The following is a 20,000-nucleotide window of genomic DNA, read 5'->3' on the forward strand; positions in this document are numbered from 1 at the left end:
CTGTCTTTCTATCATCGCAGTGCTAAGAGAACAGAAACGTCATGCGGTGTGTTCTAGGAGTATAGAGAGACCACAGTGTGTTTAAAATAAGCACCAGATCAGAATTTAGTAGCACAGAGGATATGGAGGTCACCCTACATGACATATGATAAGCTGATCCTAGATCAGTTAGGAGGAGTGATGCTATCAGAGGGAGGCTGGTCATAATGGGAGGCACCCTGAGCGAGCTCTTCATGCCAAGTCGCTCTTCTCCGCAAGCTTAAGTCTCTCCTTCTCCCCCTGAGCCTGTGCCATCTCCCGGGCACGGCTCTCGCCCTCCACGTGGTAGCCCACCATCAGCTGGTATACCAGCACGCCCACCAGCGTGCCGAAAAATGGAGCAAAGATTGGCACGAAGAACCAGCACTCGTTAACCCTGTGACAAGGAAGGCAACACAACGGAATACAAGGGGACATGAGGGGACACAAAGAGACACAGGGGGACACGAAGGAACACAAGGGGACATGAGGGGACGCAAAGAGACACAGGGGGACACGAAGGAACACAAGGGGACATGAGGGGACGCAAAGAGACACAGGGGGACACGAAGGAACACAAGGGGACATGAGGGGACGCAAAGATACACAGGGGGACACGAAGGAACACAAGGGGACATGAGGGGACGCAAAGAGACACAGGGGGACACGAAGGAACACAAGGGGACATGAGGGGACGCAAAGAGACACAGGGGGACACGAAGGAACACAAGAGGACATGAGGGGACGCAAAGAGACACAGGGGGACACGAAGGAACACAAGGGGACATGAGGGGACGCAAAGAGACACAGGGGGACACGAAGGAACACAAGGGGACATGAGGGCATTTCATTAGCTTTGGAGGAAACAGTGTTATGTGAGTTCTCCCGTCCATTCAGTGCTGCTACTGCTACATACAGGATGTAGTGAAAGTAAGGTGGAGTGATCACTGATCTAGAATAAAGTTCTTTATTCTAGATCAGTGGTGTATATGAGGGAGAAGTGGCTGTCATGCAGTAACGCTAGCTGATCTGTTATGGCTGTCATGCAGTAACGCTAGCTGATCTGTTATGGCTGTCGTGCAGTAACGCCAGCTAATCTGTTATGACTTCCTTTTAGTAAAATAAATGCTTAAACCCTATTTACTATGTGTAACATATTAGACATTAATACAATATTATGTACAGGTTATGACACATTAATGTAACATTTACAGTATATGACACATGATGTTACATTATAGACAGTATATGACACATTATGTAGCATTAGTCACAGTACATGACATTGTGACATTAAGTACAGTATATGACACACTAATGTAACATTATGGACGGTATATGACACAGTAATGTAATATTACGCATGGTATATGACACATTATGTAGCATTATGGACAGTATATGACACATTATGTACAGTTTATGCACTCACGTGAACACTTCACTTCCCCAGCCGGCGAGTGAGGTGAAGATGCGGGGTCCCAGGTCACGGGCGGGGTTCACGGCGTAGCCCGAGTTGAAGCCCATGGACAGGCCGATCACCAGCACCACAAAGCCCACGGTGAAGGCCTCCAGGCCGCGGGGGATGGGGTTGTTGTAGGGGTCCACGATGGCCAAGACACACACGATCAGAGCCGCCGTGCCAATCATCTGAGGATGTGAATCACAGGGAATGTCAGAAACACATACTTATCAGTAAGTATGTGTTGAGTTTTATGAAATTAATACACCAAAACATAGGCTGAACTTTTCAGACAACCGTGTTCGCACACATGAAAATTGTTCTTCGAGTTCAGCAATGAATCACTGACTACATGTGACATGTGGTATGTGATACCCACTGGAGTTGCTTTGGTTAGGACTTAACACTGATGAAGGACACATTCAGTCATGTTGTCTGGTGTAAAAGGCTACTGAAGTGTTTCTATAGCTGCTGTCTTTCAGCAGGTCTGCCGGAGATGTGCTGGTTTGGAATGTCAGGGGGTCTGTCAGCAGTCCAGCTGTTTGGCCCATCCTGCAGCTGCTCACCTGGTCGAAGAAACCGTTGACCAGGCTGAGGTGCTTGGAGGGGTACGTGGCGAAGATTCCTGCTGTGGCGTTCTCGCCCACCACAAGCAGACCGTTCTTCTGATATGCCCAGAGAGCATCTGCAGCCACGCAGAATGACATGCATTACATCTCACTTTGCTCAAAAGACCTTTTCACAGCTTTTTCAAAGAAATGAGTGGTTGTTGTTCAAGGCTGTTAGAATAATTAGTTTCCAGATATGTGTCCTTAGGGGACTGGGCTACTGAAGAGACTTGTTGATTTCAGGAAATTTTTACAATTATGTTCCTTTTTTTAACGTACAAACCATCTTTTCTGCTCATTTCACACATTATGTAGTAACACAGCTCACCATAGTACATGCCAAATATGGTCGCCGCTCCAAAGAAGGCTCCTATTGTCTGAAACAGGAAATACATAGGAAACTTCCTCCATGGCTCTCGACCCAGCAGGCAAAGGGCAAAGGTCACTGTCGGGTTCAGGTGCCCACCTACAGAAATTGAGGGAGATGTTTTTGAATGATCCACGCTAAATGTTATTTCTCCCAACTTCAGGTTTGCATTTACAGGTAATCTTATACACTGTCGGGCATGTCTGCACAAAGTTTGCTTTTCACTGCTCGAAACACCCAATAGCTAAAATTGTTCAGTATTCGTATCTCCTTGAGAGGTCTCTTTATATGCTTCACAATAATGGGCTGGAATAGATTTTAGAGTGGCTTATTGTAATCTCTCCATCAAAAGGTAACATTTATCAGGCCTTTAAATGGAGTACATTGCTTAAATGAACTTTAAGTAGCTCCCTGGAGCAAGATTGAACTTCCAAAATGCAACATGCATAAACCAGATTTTTGAGGGTCCTGTGAGGTGTTGACAAATGTTTGTGCTGATCCGCTGTGTTTGTGCTACCCTGCTGTCTGTGCCTGTGTGTACCTGTAGCCTTGAGACATGCCTTGATAAAGCCTTCGTATGTCCTTGTTAAAGATAAGTCTGTAATACTCTGATCCAAATTATTTTGATCTGTAAATTTACGTAAAATGCAGCGGTTCATCAGAACACCTACATGACACTGTAGTGGAGCTCTATGATTGGTCAGGATGCTCATAACAGAAAAAAACTGAATTAGTCAGCTGGCTCATGTGCAGATTTAATTCTTATACAATGCACTTATCCAAGGTAAATTAAGGGTGAATGACTAAATAACTAGAGCATGAATGAGTGAATGACTGCTCGTGTGTTTTGTGTGTTTTCTGCACCACGTGTGCTCTTGTGACGAACTTGTGACTTGTGACAAACACCCAGACTACATGTGATGAACAACCAGACAACTTGGCAATAAAAACATATCATAAGTGATGAATCCAGTAGCAGAGTATATTACAACATGCAACATCTTTAGAAGAAAGACTTCACACAATGTGTTTTTGTATTTCAATCCACTTTCAGTTGTTGAGCTTCTCATGTCACGGAGCACTCATGACATGCTGAAGAGCCGGAGCACAATTCTCGCCTGTGTGGAGGCACATTATGACACTCAGCTAATGACTGCAACAGGAGGACTTGTGGCACAGGGGGTCCAAAAGTGACACACCTCCTGTAAGTCTGTTTCAAAGGCTAATGAGATGGCTTAACGATGCTCAACCCTCCCCTTTTCCACCCTTCGGCATCAGAACAATTGCTCTCTCTCTCTCTCTCTCTCTCTCTCTCTCTCTCTCTCTCTCTCTCTCTCTCTCTCTCTGTCTCTCTCTCTCTCTCTCTCTCTCTCTCTCTCTCTCTCTCCATGTCCCCCTTACATATGAGTGTTAAAGGATAAAGAAGGTGTTGTCCTTGGACTCAGATCATCATATAATTATGTAGTACAGTAGTTTTTTCTTCTTCAGCCATTTTTGCTGCCCTGTGGATAAATGCCCGTCCACTACTTTTGTTGTAGCTCCACTCAGTTGTTGAGAAAATTAAGTGTCCATGTCTGCCTGTTTCTGTGTCTGCACACACCAGCCTCCAGGAGTCTTTGGTTTTCATTTGTGAAATCAGCATCCATGCCTGTTCTTTCGCCTCTTCACTTTTCACTGAACAAATTCCCTCAAAAATTCAGTACATAAGCAAAAGTTTGTCCTGGGCAACCCAGAGTTTGTCTCAGTAACCCAGAGTTTGTCCTGATAAATCAGAGTTTGTCCTGGCTAACCCAGAGTTTGTCCTGGCTAACATAGAGTTTGTCCTGGATAATCCAGAGTTTGTTCCAGATAACTCAGAGTTTGTCCTCATAACTCAGAGTTTGTCCAAAATAACCCAGATTTAGTCCTGGCTAACCCAGAGTTTGTCCAGACTTCTGTGTTCTGTGCTCTTCCGTGTGTTGCTCTCTAGGAGAAAGATTCTTCCATTCAGTATTGATAACAAATGTGCATTCAGGCCTTCATGAAAGTGTAGGTCAAAACTCGAGGTTCCAGTTTCCCAGACTGATTGTGCCCCTAGGATAAAGACTTGTAAGCATTCATGTTGAAGGTTAGTCCAAGACTAGGCTTACTCTATATCTGGGCCAAACTGGGCCAAACTGGACTGTACTTTGGTCAGTAATGCTGTGCAAAGCCTGTTCTTACCTGAGACTTGACCACACACCAGGATCCCCAGCGTGGCAGCAAAACCAAAGGCAAAGTTCACGGTGAGGAACATTCCATGAGATCCCTCGCTGAGGACCAGTTGGGCCACTGCCCCACAGCCAAACATCTGCACAGGAAACAACGGCATCGTGGACCACATGACGAAATCATCCAATATGACTTAAGTGTTGTAGTGACAGAGTACAGATCCAGAATCAGTCTACTCAGTCACAACAGATATTTTCATAACAATACGAAAAGCTAAAACTGATCCTCAATGCTTCTAATCTGCCCTATTTCATATTGTAATGTCACCTGTTATCAACAAGGCACCTCTAACTGTCTACAGGTGTAGGGTACAGGTACTGGTTAACTTCTCTTCTATTGTTTTCTGAGAGGTTGGTCACAAGCCACTTACCATAAGTAAAGCCTGATGTGAACATATTGAGCTACTTTCATGAGAAGTTTCATTTTTTAGAGATTATAGTGCTGATATATCAGGAACTTAAGCCTACAAATGCAGAAGAATTAGTTTTGAATGTTTGATTGAGTTCTGATCTCAATGACAATCAGTAGCAATGGAATTTTTGTCTTGGTTATAAATTTAGCCTTTGCTAACAACATGTATGTGGCTAAAACGATATAGCTACCGCTTCTCTTATTCTGGATGAACACAGGGCACAAAACATCTAGCAAAAATAATGCCAACAGTGCTCTTGGCTGGTACGATGGCATAGAGGAGAGAGTGTTAATAACTAGCTCTAGATGGTGGACATATTATACAACTAGTTGTATAGCATGTCCACTAGTTACTTATGACCTGATTAAAAGTTTGAATGTTCTTTTGACATTTGTGCAACATACCCTTTAGCGAGAGGGTCATCATTACCAGGGTCAGATGCTCTGTGTCTCTGGTTCGCGTGGAAACTCGTTACATTGCTCAGCCGTGATACACCATGACTGCCTATCAGCTGCAAAGCCCTGAGCTGTTTTCACCAGCCTGATTTTCAGCAGTCTGAGACACAGAGCATCCAGGCCTCATGCTGCACTAACAAACGGGGCATAGCAGGACCACAGAGCCAGTGACATTTGTACCGGCCTCTCTAAAAATAAACAGCGCACTGTGCCTTCACCGCAGAAATCAAACCTCAGAGAACTAATATAAAATAGGAATTTCATATTATTATGTTCTACTTGTGATGTAACAATGGTATCTGCTCTGCCTGTTATTCCCCAAAATCATGCTGAGAAGTTTTGAGTCTGAGGGGTAAAAGGTTTGAGGCCTGGCTGTACACACATCGTGGACCAAATTGAAAAGCAGCTCTGTAATATAGCATTGCACTCTAAACATGTCAGCAGGGAAGAGAACCATGACAGGACAGGAAGTAGTTGCAATTTGCAATGTCAGGCTTGGTTAAGTGAAACCTGTTTATGTCTGAATTCAGGAGTCAGAGGATGCAGTGTGAAGGAAATGGGTCTAGTGTGCATGTGTGTGTACAATCCTATTCACCCCAGCTGTATAATAGGGTCATATGTCCAGATTGGAAGACTCCAGCCTTCATGGGACTGAGCATGAAAATAACTAGACAAAGTCCAGGTTCCCCACAGACATCAGTGCTTTAGAGTCTGGAACCTCACATGGGTAAAGAGAGATACCAGACCTCCACATGGGATGGTCAGATGGCCCATGACCTGCAGAATGGCTACAGTATGGCTGACTACAGCATGTGTTTAGCATGGCTACAGTATCACTGCATTATTATTATTATTATTATTATTATATAGATACACATTTCCAAAATCATAAAATCAACAGGAATTAGGTATATATTTTTCTGGTTACTTCTTAGTGAGTATATTATATCCAGCTGTGATGCAGGGGGAGGGGCTGAGTTGAGTATGAACACAAATCAGAAGTATACAAAAGAGTTTTTATGTTAAAAACTTGTTTATAATTTCCTTATAATTGACTCCTTGAAATAATGTCACTGAAATATTTTTAGTTCTCACTCAGGTTTGTAGATATCAGGCTATTATTAGTATATATACATGTAAGTGCAGAGCGTCTGGATAACTCCCACTCTGTTTTTAGTTCTCACTCAGGTTTGTAGATATCAGGCTATTATTAGTATATATACATGTAAGTGCAGAGTGTCTGGATAACTCCCACTCTGTTTTTAGTTCTCACTCAGGTTTGTAGATATCAGGCTATCATTAGTATATATACATGTAAGTGCAGAGCGTCTGGATAACTCCCACTCTGTTGTCAATAACGTCACTCGTGCCGTGTACCATCTAATTAATCATGGGACTGCAAACCAATGCGAATGACACATTTCCCTGTGGTTTACCACCAGATATGCAAATTAACAACAGCATGAATAATACAATAATTCAGCATAAAATTATTTGATTTAGGATCACTAACATATTAAACTTTCCTTTTCCAGGTGGGATGATAAATGTGTTTTCAAGTTGTTTACATCAATGTATTCAACAGCGGAAAACAAACCCTCATAAACAAACAGGCCAGACACCTACATGTCTTAATGCCATAAATTAGTGCAATTATATTCAACAGATTAACTACTTCCTCCTTAATATTCACTTGATATTATATATATATATACCCCTTTTCTAAGTTTTATTAAGTTGTTGATTTCTCTTATCAAACGAACCTATTGCACCTCAGGAATAGACCCATCCCAGAATAGACCCAAAGTAGACCCAGAGTAGTGCCATCCCAGATTAGAGACTTTCCAGAGCAGACCCATAGAAGACATGTCCCAGAGTAGACCCAGAGAAGACCCGTCCCAGTGTAGACCCAGAGAAGACCCGTTCCAGTGTAGACCCAGAGAAGACCCGTCCCAATGTAGACCCAGAGAAGACCCATCCCAGTGTAGACCCAGAGAAGACCCGTCTCAGAGTAGACCCATTTCAGCAGCCTGACTTCCTAACAACTATTTCTTCTGATGCACCTTTTCCTGATGTGTATGGTGATTTGTCCTGTCCATACAAGTACATCATTATCCAGCGGCAGGTGGACCTGCCAACCTCACCCAGCAGAACAGTACCATCTGCCCTGGGCTGGGTCTCGGCTGGTAATTGGCCGTTAGCTGCACCTGCCCGCACACAGCTGTGCCTCCCCTGCCTGAGGTGAGCTCAGGTCACTAGGACATGTCACGGGGGTGAACGGTCTCATGGTGTGGTCCTGATGGACATACCACGCCTAACTCACTCCAAATGCTATTTAGCTAGCATCTCAAATCCTTGGTGATGGCTTTAAGGTAAAATACAATAATGTAGGATAACATTTTCCACCAGAAATGTTGACATGGGTAGCAAACAGCCAGCAGGGAGAATGCTGTTCCTTTTGCATAAAACTGATTTTTGCATTAGCAATGGTAACATGGTGCTACTTGTACGTCTTACTGTCTTACTGAAGTAAATATATCTGATGCATCTAGTATGGCTACATGAGTGAACACTGCTGAAACATGAGCTCCTGAACACATGGAGACCTTGGCATTTAAACAGTAAGTCAAACCACATCAAGATGTATTTTTTTTTCTTCTGGTGTGTGTGTGTGTGTGTGTTTGTGTGTGTGTGTGCGTGTGTGTGTGTGTGTGTGTGTGTGTGTGTGTGTGTGTGTGTGTGTGTGTGGTAAGGGGGTGGCAGGACTGGAATTAAACACAATTGTATTACAGGTTTCTCAGTGTTATGTAAGTATAATAGCAAAGCTACTTAAATCCTTACATCGGTTCCCTGTATGTTACAGAACTGAGTGTAAGGTACTGTTACTCGGCTATAAATCACTGTATGGCTCAGGGCCAGTTTATCTGACATGTCCAAACAATACAGTCCCAGCAGGTGTCTTGGAGCTCATCAGTTAATGGTGCCTGAGGTCCACACTAAGCTGGGAGAAGTAGCATTTAGCTTCTGCGCAGCTCTTAGGTGGAATCACCTGTCACATCGCCTCAGCAGTACCACGCCGGTGGCCATCTCCACGGCGGGACAAAGCTGTATATTATTACTTTGTCTTTCATTCAATTTCATTATTTCTGTATTTCATTTCATTTAAACAAATTGCTATATCTCACATATTCTTCTTTACTGACAAAAAATCTCCGTGAGGCGATAGATGTAATATTATGGGATATTATTGTGTGTGAGTAAAGCACTGGGTGTGGAAATGCTCCCGAAATCAAGATGAATGTCTTGTCCTGCTGTACGGGTTTTGGGTGGTAACCCATGGCTCCTAATGCCAATCTGATTTGTAATAATAATAATCATCATAATCATAATCATAATCATAATATTATCCTTCTTTAATACTGTGATATTACACAGTTTTTCCTAATTCACAAGAGTACAATGCATGTGAAATTACAGAGGTGACATTCCAGATTACAGAGGTGATATTCCAGACTGCAAAGTGCAAAGTGCAATGCGTGTTCTCAATAGCAATTTGATTAATATGCCTTAATATTCCTAATATTAGGTAAAAATGTGACAAGAATCATATGATATTTCTGCTCTCGTTAACAGACAGTGCACCAGAAAGGTCACAGTGCAGGAACACGGCCGTGGGAGCTTCCCGCATGGACCCAAGATGCAGCTCCGGTGGACCGGATACGTCTCCCGCCTCTGCAAATTTCTTACCGGCAAGCGCGGGAAGGGCGAGTGGCATTTACACCCAGGTCACAGCACGCCTCTGAACTAAACAGCAGCCCTGCGGGTGGAGCAGAAACCATCAAACAAAGGCAGGGTGGAACGAGACTCAGGTGGGGGAGCTGTCCTCCCTGTGACACCATCCTGGGGCAGGCTACGTGCTCGAGGAGAAACACACGACTGCCTAGGGACTGCCTGACTGAGGAGACTGGAACGTTTTTCTCAACAGCGCCATAATCCAGTAGGATGTTGATTATGAAGATTTTTAGAATACCATAATTTCAAAAAAACATTTCTTCTTTGTTTTATTTTTGTTTTTTTTCTAGTGATGTTACACATTGTAAACACCAGCGTTCTTCAGAACTGTCCTCAGGGACCACTGGCTCACACCCACCTCAAAACACACCCAAACCAGGCTAATGTGAACCTTCAACACTTGTTACAGACTGTAAGAAGTGTTGGGTTGAGAAACACCGGCTGATGTTGTTCCCATATGACAGCACTGTGATACAAGTGAGCAGGTGACATAACAGAATAAACAACTGAATGTCTTAAAGGGGAACAGGCAGAATTATTCCAAAATATTTGCTATTGATTCTTCTTAAGCATGTATACAAACACACACACACACACACACACACATATATATATATATATATATTGCATTTCATTCCTTTGGGGCCCTGCAGAAGTGCTCTGGGCCGCTTCTGCAGTCCCAAATCCCACATTAAATGGAATGCTTTGCGTGGAATGTTGAGAGCGTCCAATCAGAGAGGAGCACAGCCAGGCTACGGTCATGCAGACCCGAGTGGCAATCACTCGCGGTGACTCGTTTCCTGGAATACCATCCCCCTCGCTCGTCTAACCACGTTGTCTGAACTTTTCGACTCCCGCCGGTACCAGGCGGGACGGAGCCCAACGGGCGATCCCAGAGACCTGTACACTCAGCACAAACAAAGCACTGCAGAGCTGCCATTGCCTTAAAGCAAACAAGAGCCAAAGAAAGAAGCTGCATTTTTACATATGTGAGGCTCTGTGGCGAGACTGTGTGTCGCAGCCCTGAGCCTGGAGGACAGCAACAGCATGTCCAGAACACTCTTCAGAAGCGACGGAGCTCCAGGCGCTCCGGCTTGCAGACTCCGGCTTGCCGGCGGGGATGCGCTGCATGTCTAGCAGAACTTTTCTTCTCGTCAGGTACAAGCAGAGACAAACAGCAAAGCGTTTGCCTTTTCAGGAGCAAAGGAATATGCATTTTTTTTTTTTTTGCATTTGTTTCTTAAAGGATCACACAAATATCATGTCCTGTACACATACCAACATGACCTGCTGTTGCTATGCTGCCTAAATCTCACTCATAAACTGCATAAATCCTGGAGGGGTGGACTGGAGTTTAGAGTCATCTAGCCACTTGATATTTCTCTGCATTTCTCCTCTTTTCATTCAGTTGGCTCAAACCTCCAGCTCAGGTTTTAATCAAAGCTGGGTCAGTTCTTCCCAGGCTGTCTACCAGAGAGTTACTTCACTTTGAACTGAAGTGTTGCCTGTTTGTTTTTTCTGACTCCACCACATCGCCCAGCCTGTTCCAGCATGAGTAATGTTTTAGGTAACAGTGACTTTAACATATCTGACATCAATTAATCATCTCAAATTTGCGAAAGAGTTCAAATCCACTAGTAAGCAAAGCCAATTATTCATTCAGTGAAAGCCAACACCTGTGTTTGATCTTTCATTGCAGTGGCCGGTGAGCTCACTGCTAAACCTCATCAATGAGAAAAACAACAGCAGCGTCTCACCACCAGTATGAGGGTCCCGAGGCACTCGGCCAGCGCCTGCCTCATCAGAAGGTTCTGGATCTGGAACGTCTGGGACATTTTGTCCAGAAGCATCTTCTGCCTACCCATGATGCCTCAGTCACACAGAGGTTTAGGCAAGCACGGTGAGGAAGATGATGGTGATGATGATGATGAGGAGGAGGACGTTGATGAAGATGGAAGGGCAGCAGTGGTGTTAAAGTGTGTCAGTGTAAAGTCTCACACTGAGTGGGACTGTGTATGCCCCGTTCCTTTTATCAGGAGCACACGCACTCACACACCCCAAAAAACCCGCCCACATACCTTTGGGACTTCCCCGTTCTCTCTGCCACTACCTCTTTATAGTTTGTTCTATTACTTCTGTTGCTTCTGCTTTTTATCTTTATGTGTGTGTGTGTGTGTGTGTGTGTGTGTGTGTGTGTGTGTGTGTGTGTGATGATAGCAGTGAGGCATTTATTTATTATTATTATGTATGATTCATATTATGGAAATGGACTATTGCAGAAAGTGTCTCTTCTCAGCAACATCATTGCTCGTGCACTGCAGGGGTCAGAAGCAGATGGGCACCTACCATCACAGAGGGGCAGGGGGCGATGTGGAGAGGTGTGCTGGGACATGTCAGACCCCCTTGATGGAGCTCTGTTACAAACAATGAAACTAGCTCAGGTTTCCAACCTGCTGTACTGTCACACTAATGGACGGCCATGCTATTCTCTCGGCCCATGCATAAATTAAACAAAGACAATTCCTGTCAAACGATGTCTGCTGTTAAACATGCTACATAAAAAACAATGAATGGAAATTGAATTGAATTCCAAGAGCCATGAGGAGCAGAATTAAACATTTGGTGTTTCAGAGCTTTGACGTAGTGAACATGCTGATTACAGAAGCACCAGGCTGCAAAGATGATGCAGGACACATCCGGTGGTGACCCGCATGTCGTATCAGATGTGCGGTATATCTGCTAGACTTGGAGAGATGTTTGTGAAGTGTTGTCAGGGATATGCTGGGGTTAGTCTCTGCCTGTTTGTGAAATGTTGTCAGGGATATACTGGGGTTAGTCTCTGCCTGTTTGTGAAGTGTTGTCAGTGATATACTGGGGTTAGTCTCTGCCTGTTTGTGAAGTGTTGTCAGGGATATACTGGGGTTAGTCTCTGCCTGTTTGTGAAGTGTTGTATAGGATATACTGGGGTTAGTCTCTGCCTGTGTGTGAAGTGTTGTCAGGGATATACTGGGGTTAGTCTCTGCCTGTTTGTGAAGTGTTGTCAGTGATATACTGGGGTTAGTCTCTGCCTGTTTGTGAAGTGTTGTATAGGATATACTGGGGTTAGTCTCTGCCTGTTTGTGAAGTGTTGTATAGGATATACTGGGGTTAGTCTCTGCCTGTTTGTGAAGTGTTGTCAGGGATATACTGGGGTTAGTCTCTGCTTGTTTGTGAAGTGTTGTCAGGGATATACTGGGGTTAGTCTCTGCCTGTTTGTGAAGTGTTGTCAGGGATATACTGGGGTTAGTCTCTGCCTGTTTGTGAAGTGTTGTATAGGATATACTGGGGTTAGTCTCTGCCTGTGTTTGAAGTGTTGTATAGGATATACTGGGGTTAGTCTCTGCCTGTGTTTGAAGTGTTGTATAGGATATACTGGGGTTATTCTTTGGCATGGGTCTTATTCGTAGGTTTTTTTTGTAGTGCTTTAGAAGGATCTGTATAGCATTAACGAAATAATAGCTGTCAGAGCGAAAGGGGTGGGGATTTGAGTCATTTTTTTCCCCAGGACACACACACACACACACACATGCATGCATACTCAAAGCAGTTTAGACCAGAACACCAGAGTACAAGTCCAACCACTTTCCTTAAGGTTGTGATTCATAACTCATAATAACAGAAGTCTATACAGAGGCCTTCCAGAGAGATGAGAGGATAACTGTAAATGCCTCCTAATGCCTGAGAGAGACAAACATTCTGGCCAGACCAGAAGACTTTTTGTGATGTTATTAGATGACATTTATGTGGACCTGTTTTTCCAGCTAGCCTCAGACAGTGCTGGTGTCAGAGTCAGTCTGAGGTTTCCTCATATACTCATCCTATGGGACTCATTCTGATAGTTCTTATGACCGTGACACAAAAATGAACAATTTTCAGCAAATAATCCTCAGCGACGGTAATTTAATCCCACGCCAGTTTAAATCCCGGAAAACAACATTTAGCATGTCAGAGCTGGACATATCGACTTCCATGTCATGCAACACATGTCCCATGTTATTTAATCCATACATGCACACAGATAGACACACAAATAAGGATTTTCTCTCCCAATGCAAGCACAACTAAGAAAATAAACACTACTAAAGAATAACACTCAAGACCGTTAAGATAGCTCAAAACAACACAAGGTTGCCGCTGTTGCCGATAGCGATCCACTGCCTGGGTGTTTACTCTGGAGCTGTTTACAGAAGTAGCTCACAAATTACTGTCAGCTAGCAACAGCCAATCAAGCATGTGTTTCTGCAGAAACACCACTTTTTAAAAAAAAAAAACAACCCAGTTTGAACTTTCCATTTTTGTAACATTTTAAGGGAGTAATATAATAAGAATGTTTCTTCTGTGAGTATTTGTGGGTTCACGGCAGTTTAGAAAGCTCATTGGAAAGATCACGAGCCCCTCCCGTGCCTGGAGGGTCTACAGTGTTTACGTGTGTACTCTTGTGGCTGCCGGTGATCCGCATGCCGTCCGCTAACGCACGCCTCGGCATGAGTTTGCTGTCCTCTTTCCACCCCAGTAGCGCAGGAGATTTATGCGTCGCATTAGATCGCAGTGAGCATAATGTCTGGAGGCCGGGACATGGCGCTGCAATTGTTTGCACGCACAGTCCGATCGCTGCTAAATGCATCGGCTCAGAAGGTAAAAGGTTGTCAGAGACGTCACCATATAGGTCACCATAATGGTCACCATACAGGTTGCCAGAGAGGTCGACAAGTTCAGAGCATATCTCGGATTTGTTACCACCCAACTCCACTTTGTCCTTTGACAGCTGGAGCTACTGTCTGTTCAACATCAGGGTTAGGGTTGGGGTTAGGGTTAGCGTTAGGGTTAGGTTTAGGGTTAGGGTTAGGCTTAGGACTTAGGGTAGGTTTAGGGTTTAGGTTTAGGATTTACAGTTAGGGTTTAGGGTTAGGGTTAGGGTTTAGGGTTAGGATTTACAGTTAGGATTAAGGTTTAGGGTTAGGGTTAGGGTTAGGGTTTAGGGTTAGGATTTACAGTTAGGGTTAGGGTTAGGGTTACTTTTCATCCTGTGCAGTGGTATGATTCTTCAGCATAAATAATCGTACTATTGCACAGGATGAAAAGTTTGTTTGTTTTTTCTGCTGATTTTATCATCTTATTATATATGTTTGCAAAAGACATGGTGTGTTCTGTGTTCCTCCACGTGGTTAGCTATGATTTATAAGGGAATCAGGAAATAGATCTCATAAACCTGCCAGGAAAACATCAGTAATTGGACGATCACAAGGGGCTGTGTTGGCAAGCCCATCCCTGGTTCAGTCTGCTCTTTCAGCACATTCTCACCACCGACACACCTGAGCGTGATAATCTGCATTATTACTCAAAGGTGCGGAGGACCGTGTCACCCGGGTCTTGTTCGACACATACCTGGCGTGCCGCTACGGCGCGGGCATGTCTAAGCGTGCAGCGGCAGCCCGGAGGAGCTGTCCACCTGCAGCTGAACTGCCGTTCACCTGGAGTCTGGCTGGGGTTGGAACCTGAAACATGGCCAAAAATAACACAGGGTCGCAGGGGACTGGAGCAGAAAGTCAAAAGAAAAGTGTTGATTGAAATGTTTGTGTCGGAGAAGAAAAAAAACTAACGCGGCCTTTTAGCATGTGAATTAAAGTCTTTATCTGTTCTTAAAGATAGAATCAGGCAGATGAACATGTGAGACACACACCTACATGTGAGACACACACACACACACACACACACACACACACACACACACACACACTGTGGTGACTGGTCCCTAACCTGCTGTATTACTCAAACACTGGTAAAACAGACAAGCAAAATGAAACAGAAAAAACCACACTTCCCCAAAAAGTGTGTATTTCCTAATTCTTTGTCTTAAACATGTCACATCTGTGGCCTGCTATTAGTAGACTGTGATTAGTTTTTATGTGTGAGACACAAGCATTCTTTGCATCCAATTCATTAACTCATTATGCATTCTGAATATGGTAATAAATAAAGTGATAAACTCATTATGTATTCTGAATATGGTAATGCATAAAGTGGCTTGGCCTTGTTTCCCTCACAGCCATGGACCGTTTCCAAAATAATTTAGGCATTATGTTTTCTCTTAGAAAATCTTTGCGGCACTTTAATGTATAATTCAATAAATAATGCATGTCTGTTGGTAAAAAAAAAAAAAAAAGCCTATGAATTATTGTCGACCAACTGTTCTCTCTGTGGAATCTCGGTTTGATCCCTAGATGGCAGCAGAGCATCGTCGTGAAGCGGAAGGTGACGAGCTGTGAGCGCTGGCGTGCAGGTGACGTGTGAAGACACACCTGAGCGTAAGGGCCATCTGGCGACAGGTGCGAGCAGCCTGCAGTGTCGCAGTCACGCCCACGCAAGACGCAGACAGGGAATTCCAAGTGGGAACCTGGAGATTTACAGGAAACACCATGGTTCCTGGATGTGTACGTGTGGAGGGAAGCTGCATACGTATCCATAGCTGATGTTTTGTCAAGCAGTGTGCCAGTGAAACGGGTTAATTTAACTTACACTTTAATGTTCTCAAAGACACTCGTGGGGTTTCATATTGGGAGCTTATTACATTTATATTCAGTCCCTCAATTAGTTTTTTTTACAGTCTTATTTGTGAGTTTCATAAGTGAGTTTAAACTATCAGGTCACTGCACAACGCTTCCCAAAATCTGATGGCCAGAATGCTTCAGATTCGTGTGTTAGAGGTGTGGTCTGTATTTCTGAACAGACGTAATAATGTCATAATTTCTTCGAGGGTGTAATCAATAGACATTACTACTCTGATGATAATCTTATCAAAGTGAGAGAGAGAGAGAGAGAGAGAGAGAGAGAGTGTGTGTGTGAGAGAGAGAGGGAGAGTGTGTGTGTGAGAGAGAGAGAGAGAGAGAGTGTGTGTGTGAGAGAGTGTGTGTGTGTGAGAGAGAGAGAGTGTGTGTGAGAGAGAGAGAGTGTGTGTGAGAGAGAGAGAGAGAGAGTGTATGTGTGTGAGAGAGAGAGAGAGTGTGTGTGAGAGAGAGAGAGAGTGTGTGTGTGTGTGAGAGAGAGAGAGAGAGAGAGTGTGTGTGAGAGAGAGAGTGTGTGTGTGAGAGAGAGAGAGTGTGTGTGTGTGAGAGAGAGAGAGAGAGTGTGTGTGTGAGAGAGAGAGAGAGAGAGAGAGAGAGAGAAGGAGGTGCTCCACTATCCATGTTTGGCCATTGTCATTGCTTCAGGTGCTGTTTCCATGGTTACTGGAGCGATGCGAAAATGGTCTTCGTTTAATGGAGAAAGTCAAAGATGAAAATTGAAGCACTGTCCCGCTTTACAGTAGCAGGACTACTGGGAAAGGAAGAGTATTCCAGTTTCATTAAGTGACAGGCTTGTGTGTGAAACAAACCCTGGGCATCTTGCTTCATGCACGTCTGAAATGAGGAGCGGCTGCTGTGCTGAGCACAGGTTTGAGTGCGTGGGGCTGGGTTTGAGTGCATCAGCGCAGTTTTTAGTGTGTGGGGCTGAGTTTGAGTGCATTGGACTGGGTTTGAGTGCATTGGGCAGGGTTTGAGTGCATGAACGCAGGTTTGAGTGCGTAGGGCTGGGTTTGAGTGCATCAGGACAGGTTGGAGTGTGTGGGGCTGGGTTGGAGTGCATCAGTGCAGGTTTTAGTGTGTGGGGCTGGGTTTGAGTGCATCAACGCAGGTTTGAGTGCGTGGGGCTGGGTTTGAGTGCATCAACGCAGGTTTGAGTGCATGGGGCTGGGTTTGAGTGCATCAACACAGTTTTTAGTGTGTGGGGCTGGGTTTGAGTGCATCAGCGCAGGTTTTAGTGTGTGGGGCTGGGTTTGAGTGCACGGGACTGGGTTTGAGTGCATCAGCGCAGGTTTTAGTGTGTGGGGCTGAGTTTGAGTGCATTGGACTGGGTTTGAGTGCGTTGGGCAGGGTTTGAGTGCATGAACTCAGGTTTGAGTGTGTGGGGCTGGGTTTGAGTGCATCAGCGCAGGTTTTAGTGTGTGGGGCTGGGTTTGAGTGCACAGGACTGGGTTTGAGTGCGTTGGGCTGGGTTTGAGTGCATGAACGCAGGTTTGAGTACGTGGGGCTGAGTTTGAGTGCATCAACACAGTTTTTAGTGTGTGGGGCTGGGTTTGAGTGCATTGGATTGGGTTTGAGTGCGTTGGGCAGGGTTTGAGTGCATGAATGCAGGTTTGAGTGCGTAGGGCTGGGTTTGAGTGCATCAGGACAGGTCTGAGTGTGTGGGGCTGGGTTTGAGTGCATCAGTGCAGGTTTTAGTGCACGGGACTGGGTTTGAGTGCATCAGCGCAGGTATTAGTGTGTGGGGCTGAGTTTGAGTGCATGGGACTGGGTTTGAGTGCGTTGGGAAGCGTTTGAGTGCATGAACGCAGGTTTGAGTGCGTAGGGCTGGGTTTGAGTGCATCAGGACAGGTCTGAGTGTGTGGGGCTGGGTTTGAGTGCATCAGCGCAGGTTTTAGTGTGTGGGGCTGGGTTTGAGTGCACGGGACTGGGTTTGAGTGCATCAGCACAGGTTTTAGTGTGTGGGGCTGAGTTTGAGTGCATTGGACTGGGTTTGAGTGCGTTGGGCAGGGTTTGAGTGCATGAACACAGGTTTGAGTGTGTGGGGCTGGGTTTGAGTGTATCAACGCAGGTTTGAGTGCATGGGACTGGGTTTGAGTGCATCAACGCAGGTTTGAGGGCTTGGGTCTGGGTTTGAGTGCATCAGCATAGGGCTGATGCGTAGGGCTGGGGTTGCGTGTATCAGGACAGGTCTGAGTGTGTGGGGCAGGGTTTGAGTGCATTGGACTGGGTTTGAGTGCATAGGGCTGGGTTTGAGTGCATCAGGACAGGTCTGAGTGTGTGGGGCTGGGTTTGAGTGCATCAGTGCAGGTTTTAGTGTGTGGGGCTGGGTTTGAGTGCATGGGACTGGGTTTGAGTGCATCAGCGCAGGTATTAGTGTGTGGGGCTGAGTTTGAGTGCATTGGACTGGGTTTGAGTGCGTTGGGCAGGGTTGGAGTGCATGAACGCAGGTTTGAGTGTGTGGGGCTGGGTTTGAGTGTATCAACACAGGTTTGAGTGCATGGGACTGGGTTTGAGTGCATCAACGCAGGTTTGAGTGCTTGGGTCTGGGTTTGAGTGCATCAGCACAGGTTTGAGTGCGTGGGGCTGGGTTTGAATGCATCAACACAGTTTTTAGTGTGTGGGGCTGGGTTTAAGTGCATCAGGACAGGTTTGAGTGCGTGGGGCTGGGTTTGAGTGCATCAGCGCAGGTTTTAGTGTGTGGGGCTGAGTTTGAGTGCAATGGACTGGGTTTGAGTGCGTTGGGCAGGGTTTGAGTGCATCAATGCAGGTTTGAGTGTGTGGGGCTGGGTTTGAGTGCATCAGCGCAGGTTTGAGTGTGTGGGGCTGGGTTTGAGTGCATCAACGCAGGTTTGAGTGTGTGGGGCTGGGTTTGAGTGCATCAATGCAGGTTTGAGTGCGTGGGGCTGGGTTTGAGTGCATCAATGCAGGTTTGAGTGCGTGGGGCTGGGTTTGAGTGCATCAACACAGTTTTTAGTGTGTGGGGCTGGGTTTGAGTGCATCAGCGCAGGTTTTAGTGTGTGGGGCTGGGTTTGAGTGCATTGGACTGGGTTTAAGTGCGTTGGGAAGGGTTTGAGTGCATGAACGCAGGTTTGAGTGCGTAGGGCTGGGTTTGAGTGCATCAGGACAGGTCTGAGTGTGTGGGGCTGGGTTTGAGTGCATCAGCGCAGGTTTTAGTGTGTGGGGCTGGGTTTGAGTGCACGGGACTGGGTTTGAGTGCATCAGCACAGGTTTTAGTGTGTGGGGCTGAGTTTGAGTGCATTGGACTGGGTTTGAGTGCGTTGGGTGCATGAACGCGTTTGAGTGCATGAACACAGGTTTAAGTGTGTGGGGCTGGGTTTGAGTGCATCAGCGCAGGTTTGAGTGCGTGGGGCTGGGTTTGAATGCATCAACACAGTTTTTAGTGTGTGGGGCTGGGTTTGAGTGCATCAGGACAGGTTTGAGTGCGTGGGGCTGGGTTTGAGTGCATCAGCGCAGGTTTTAGTGTGTGGGGCTGGGTTTGAGTGCACGGGACTGGGTTTGAGTGCATCAGCGCAGATTTTAGTGTGTGGGGCAGGGTTTGAGTGCATCAACGCAGGTTTGAGTGTGTGGGGCTGGGTTTGAGTGCATCAATGCAGGTTTGAGTGCGTGGGGCTGGGTTTGAGTGCATCAATGCAGGTTTGAGTGCGTCGGGCTGGGTTTGAGTGCATCAACACAGTTTTTAGTGTGTGGGGCTGGGTTTGAGTGCATCAGCGCAGGTTTTAGTGTGTGGGGCTGGGTTTGAGTGCACGGGACTGGGTTTGAGTGCATCAGCGCAGATTTTAGTGTGTGGGGCTGGGTTTGAGTGCATCAACGCAGGTTTGAGTGTGTGGGGCTGGGTTTGAGTGCATCAATGCAGGTTTGAGTGCGTGGGGCTGGGTTTGAGTGCATCAATGCAGGTTTGAGTGCGTGGGGCTGGGTTTGAGTGCATCAACACAGTTTTTAGTGTGTGGGGCTGGGTTTGAGTGCATCAGCGCAGGTTTTAGTGTGTGGGGCTGGGTTTGAGTGCATTGGACTGG

At 45.6% G+C, this 20,000-nt stretch overlaps 1 protein-coding gene across 1 annotated transcript in view; it reads right to left on the reverse strand.

Moving 5' to 3' along the window:
- LOC145652793 (aquaporin-3-like) overlaps window positions 1–11,366 on the reverse strand; it is a 12,627-nt gene extending 1,261 nt beyond the window's left edge. The window contains exons 1-6 of the mRNA XM_081704275.1: window positions 11,122–11,366; window positions 4,658–4,784; window positions 2,417–2,554; window positions 2,047–2,165; window positions 1,451–1,668; window positions 1–415 (exon numbers count right to left, since the gene is read on the reverse strand). The exon at window positions 1–415 is cut by the window's left edge and continues 1,261 nt beyond it. Of these exons, the coding sequence (XP_081560401.1) occupies window positions 232–415; window positions 1,451–1,668; window positions 2,047–2,165; window positions 2,417–2,554; window positions 4,658–4,784; window positions 11,122–11,229 (894 nt within the window). The 5' untranslated portion in view covers window positions 11,230–11,366 and the 3' untranslated portion in view covers window positions 1–231. The remainder of the gene's footprint in view (window positions 416–1,450; window positions 1,669–2,046; window positions 2,166–2,416; window positions 2,555–4,657; window positions 4,785–11,121) is intronic.
- Window positions 11,367–20,000: the final 8,634 nt, after the last annotated feature.

Source organism: Electrophorus electricus, chromosome 21 (genome assembly GCF_041902795.1).
Source record: "Electrophorus electricus isolate QZ-2024a chromosome 21, ASM4190279v1, whole genome shotgun sequence".
In the NCBI taxonomy this organism is placed as follows: domain Eukaryota; kingdom Metazoa; phylum Chordata; class Actinopteri; order Gymnotiformes; family Gymnotidae; genus Electrophorus; species Electrophorus electricus.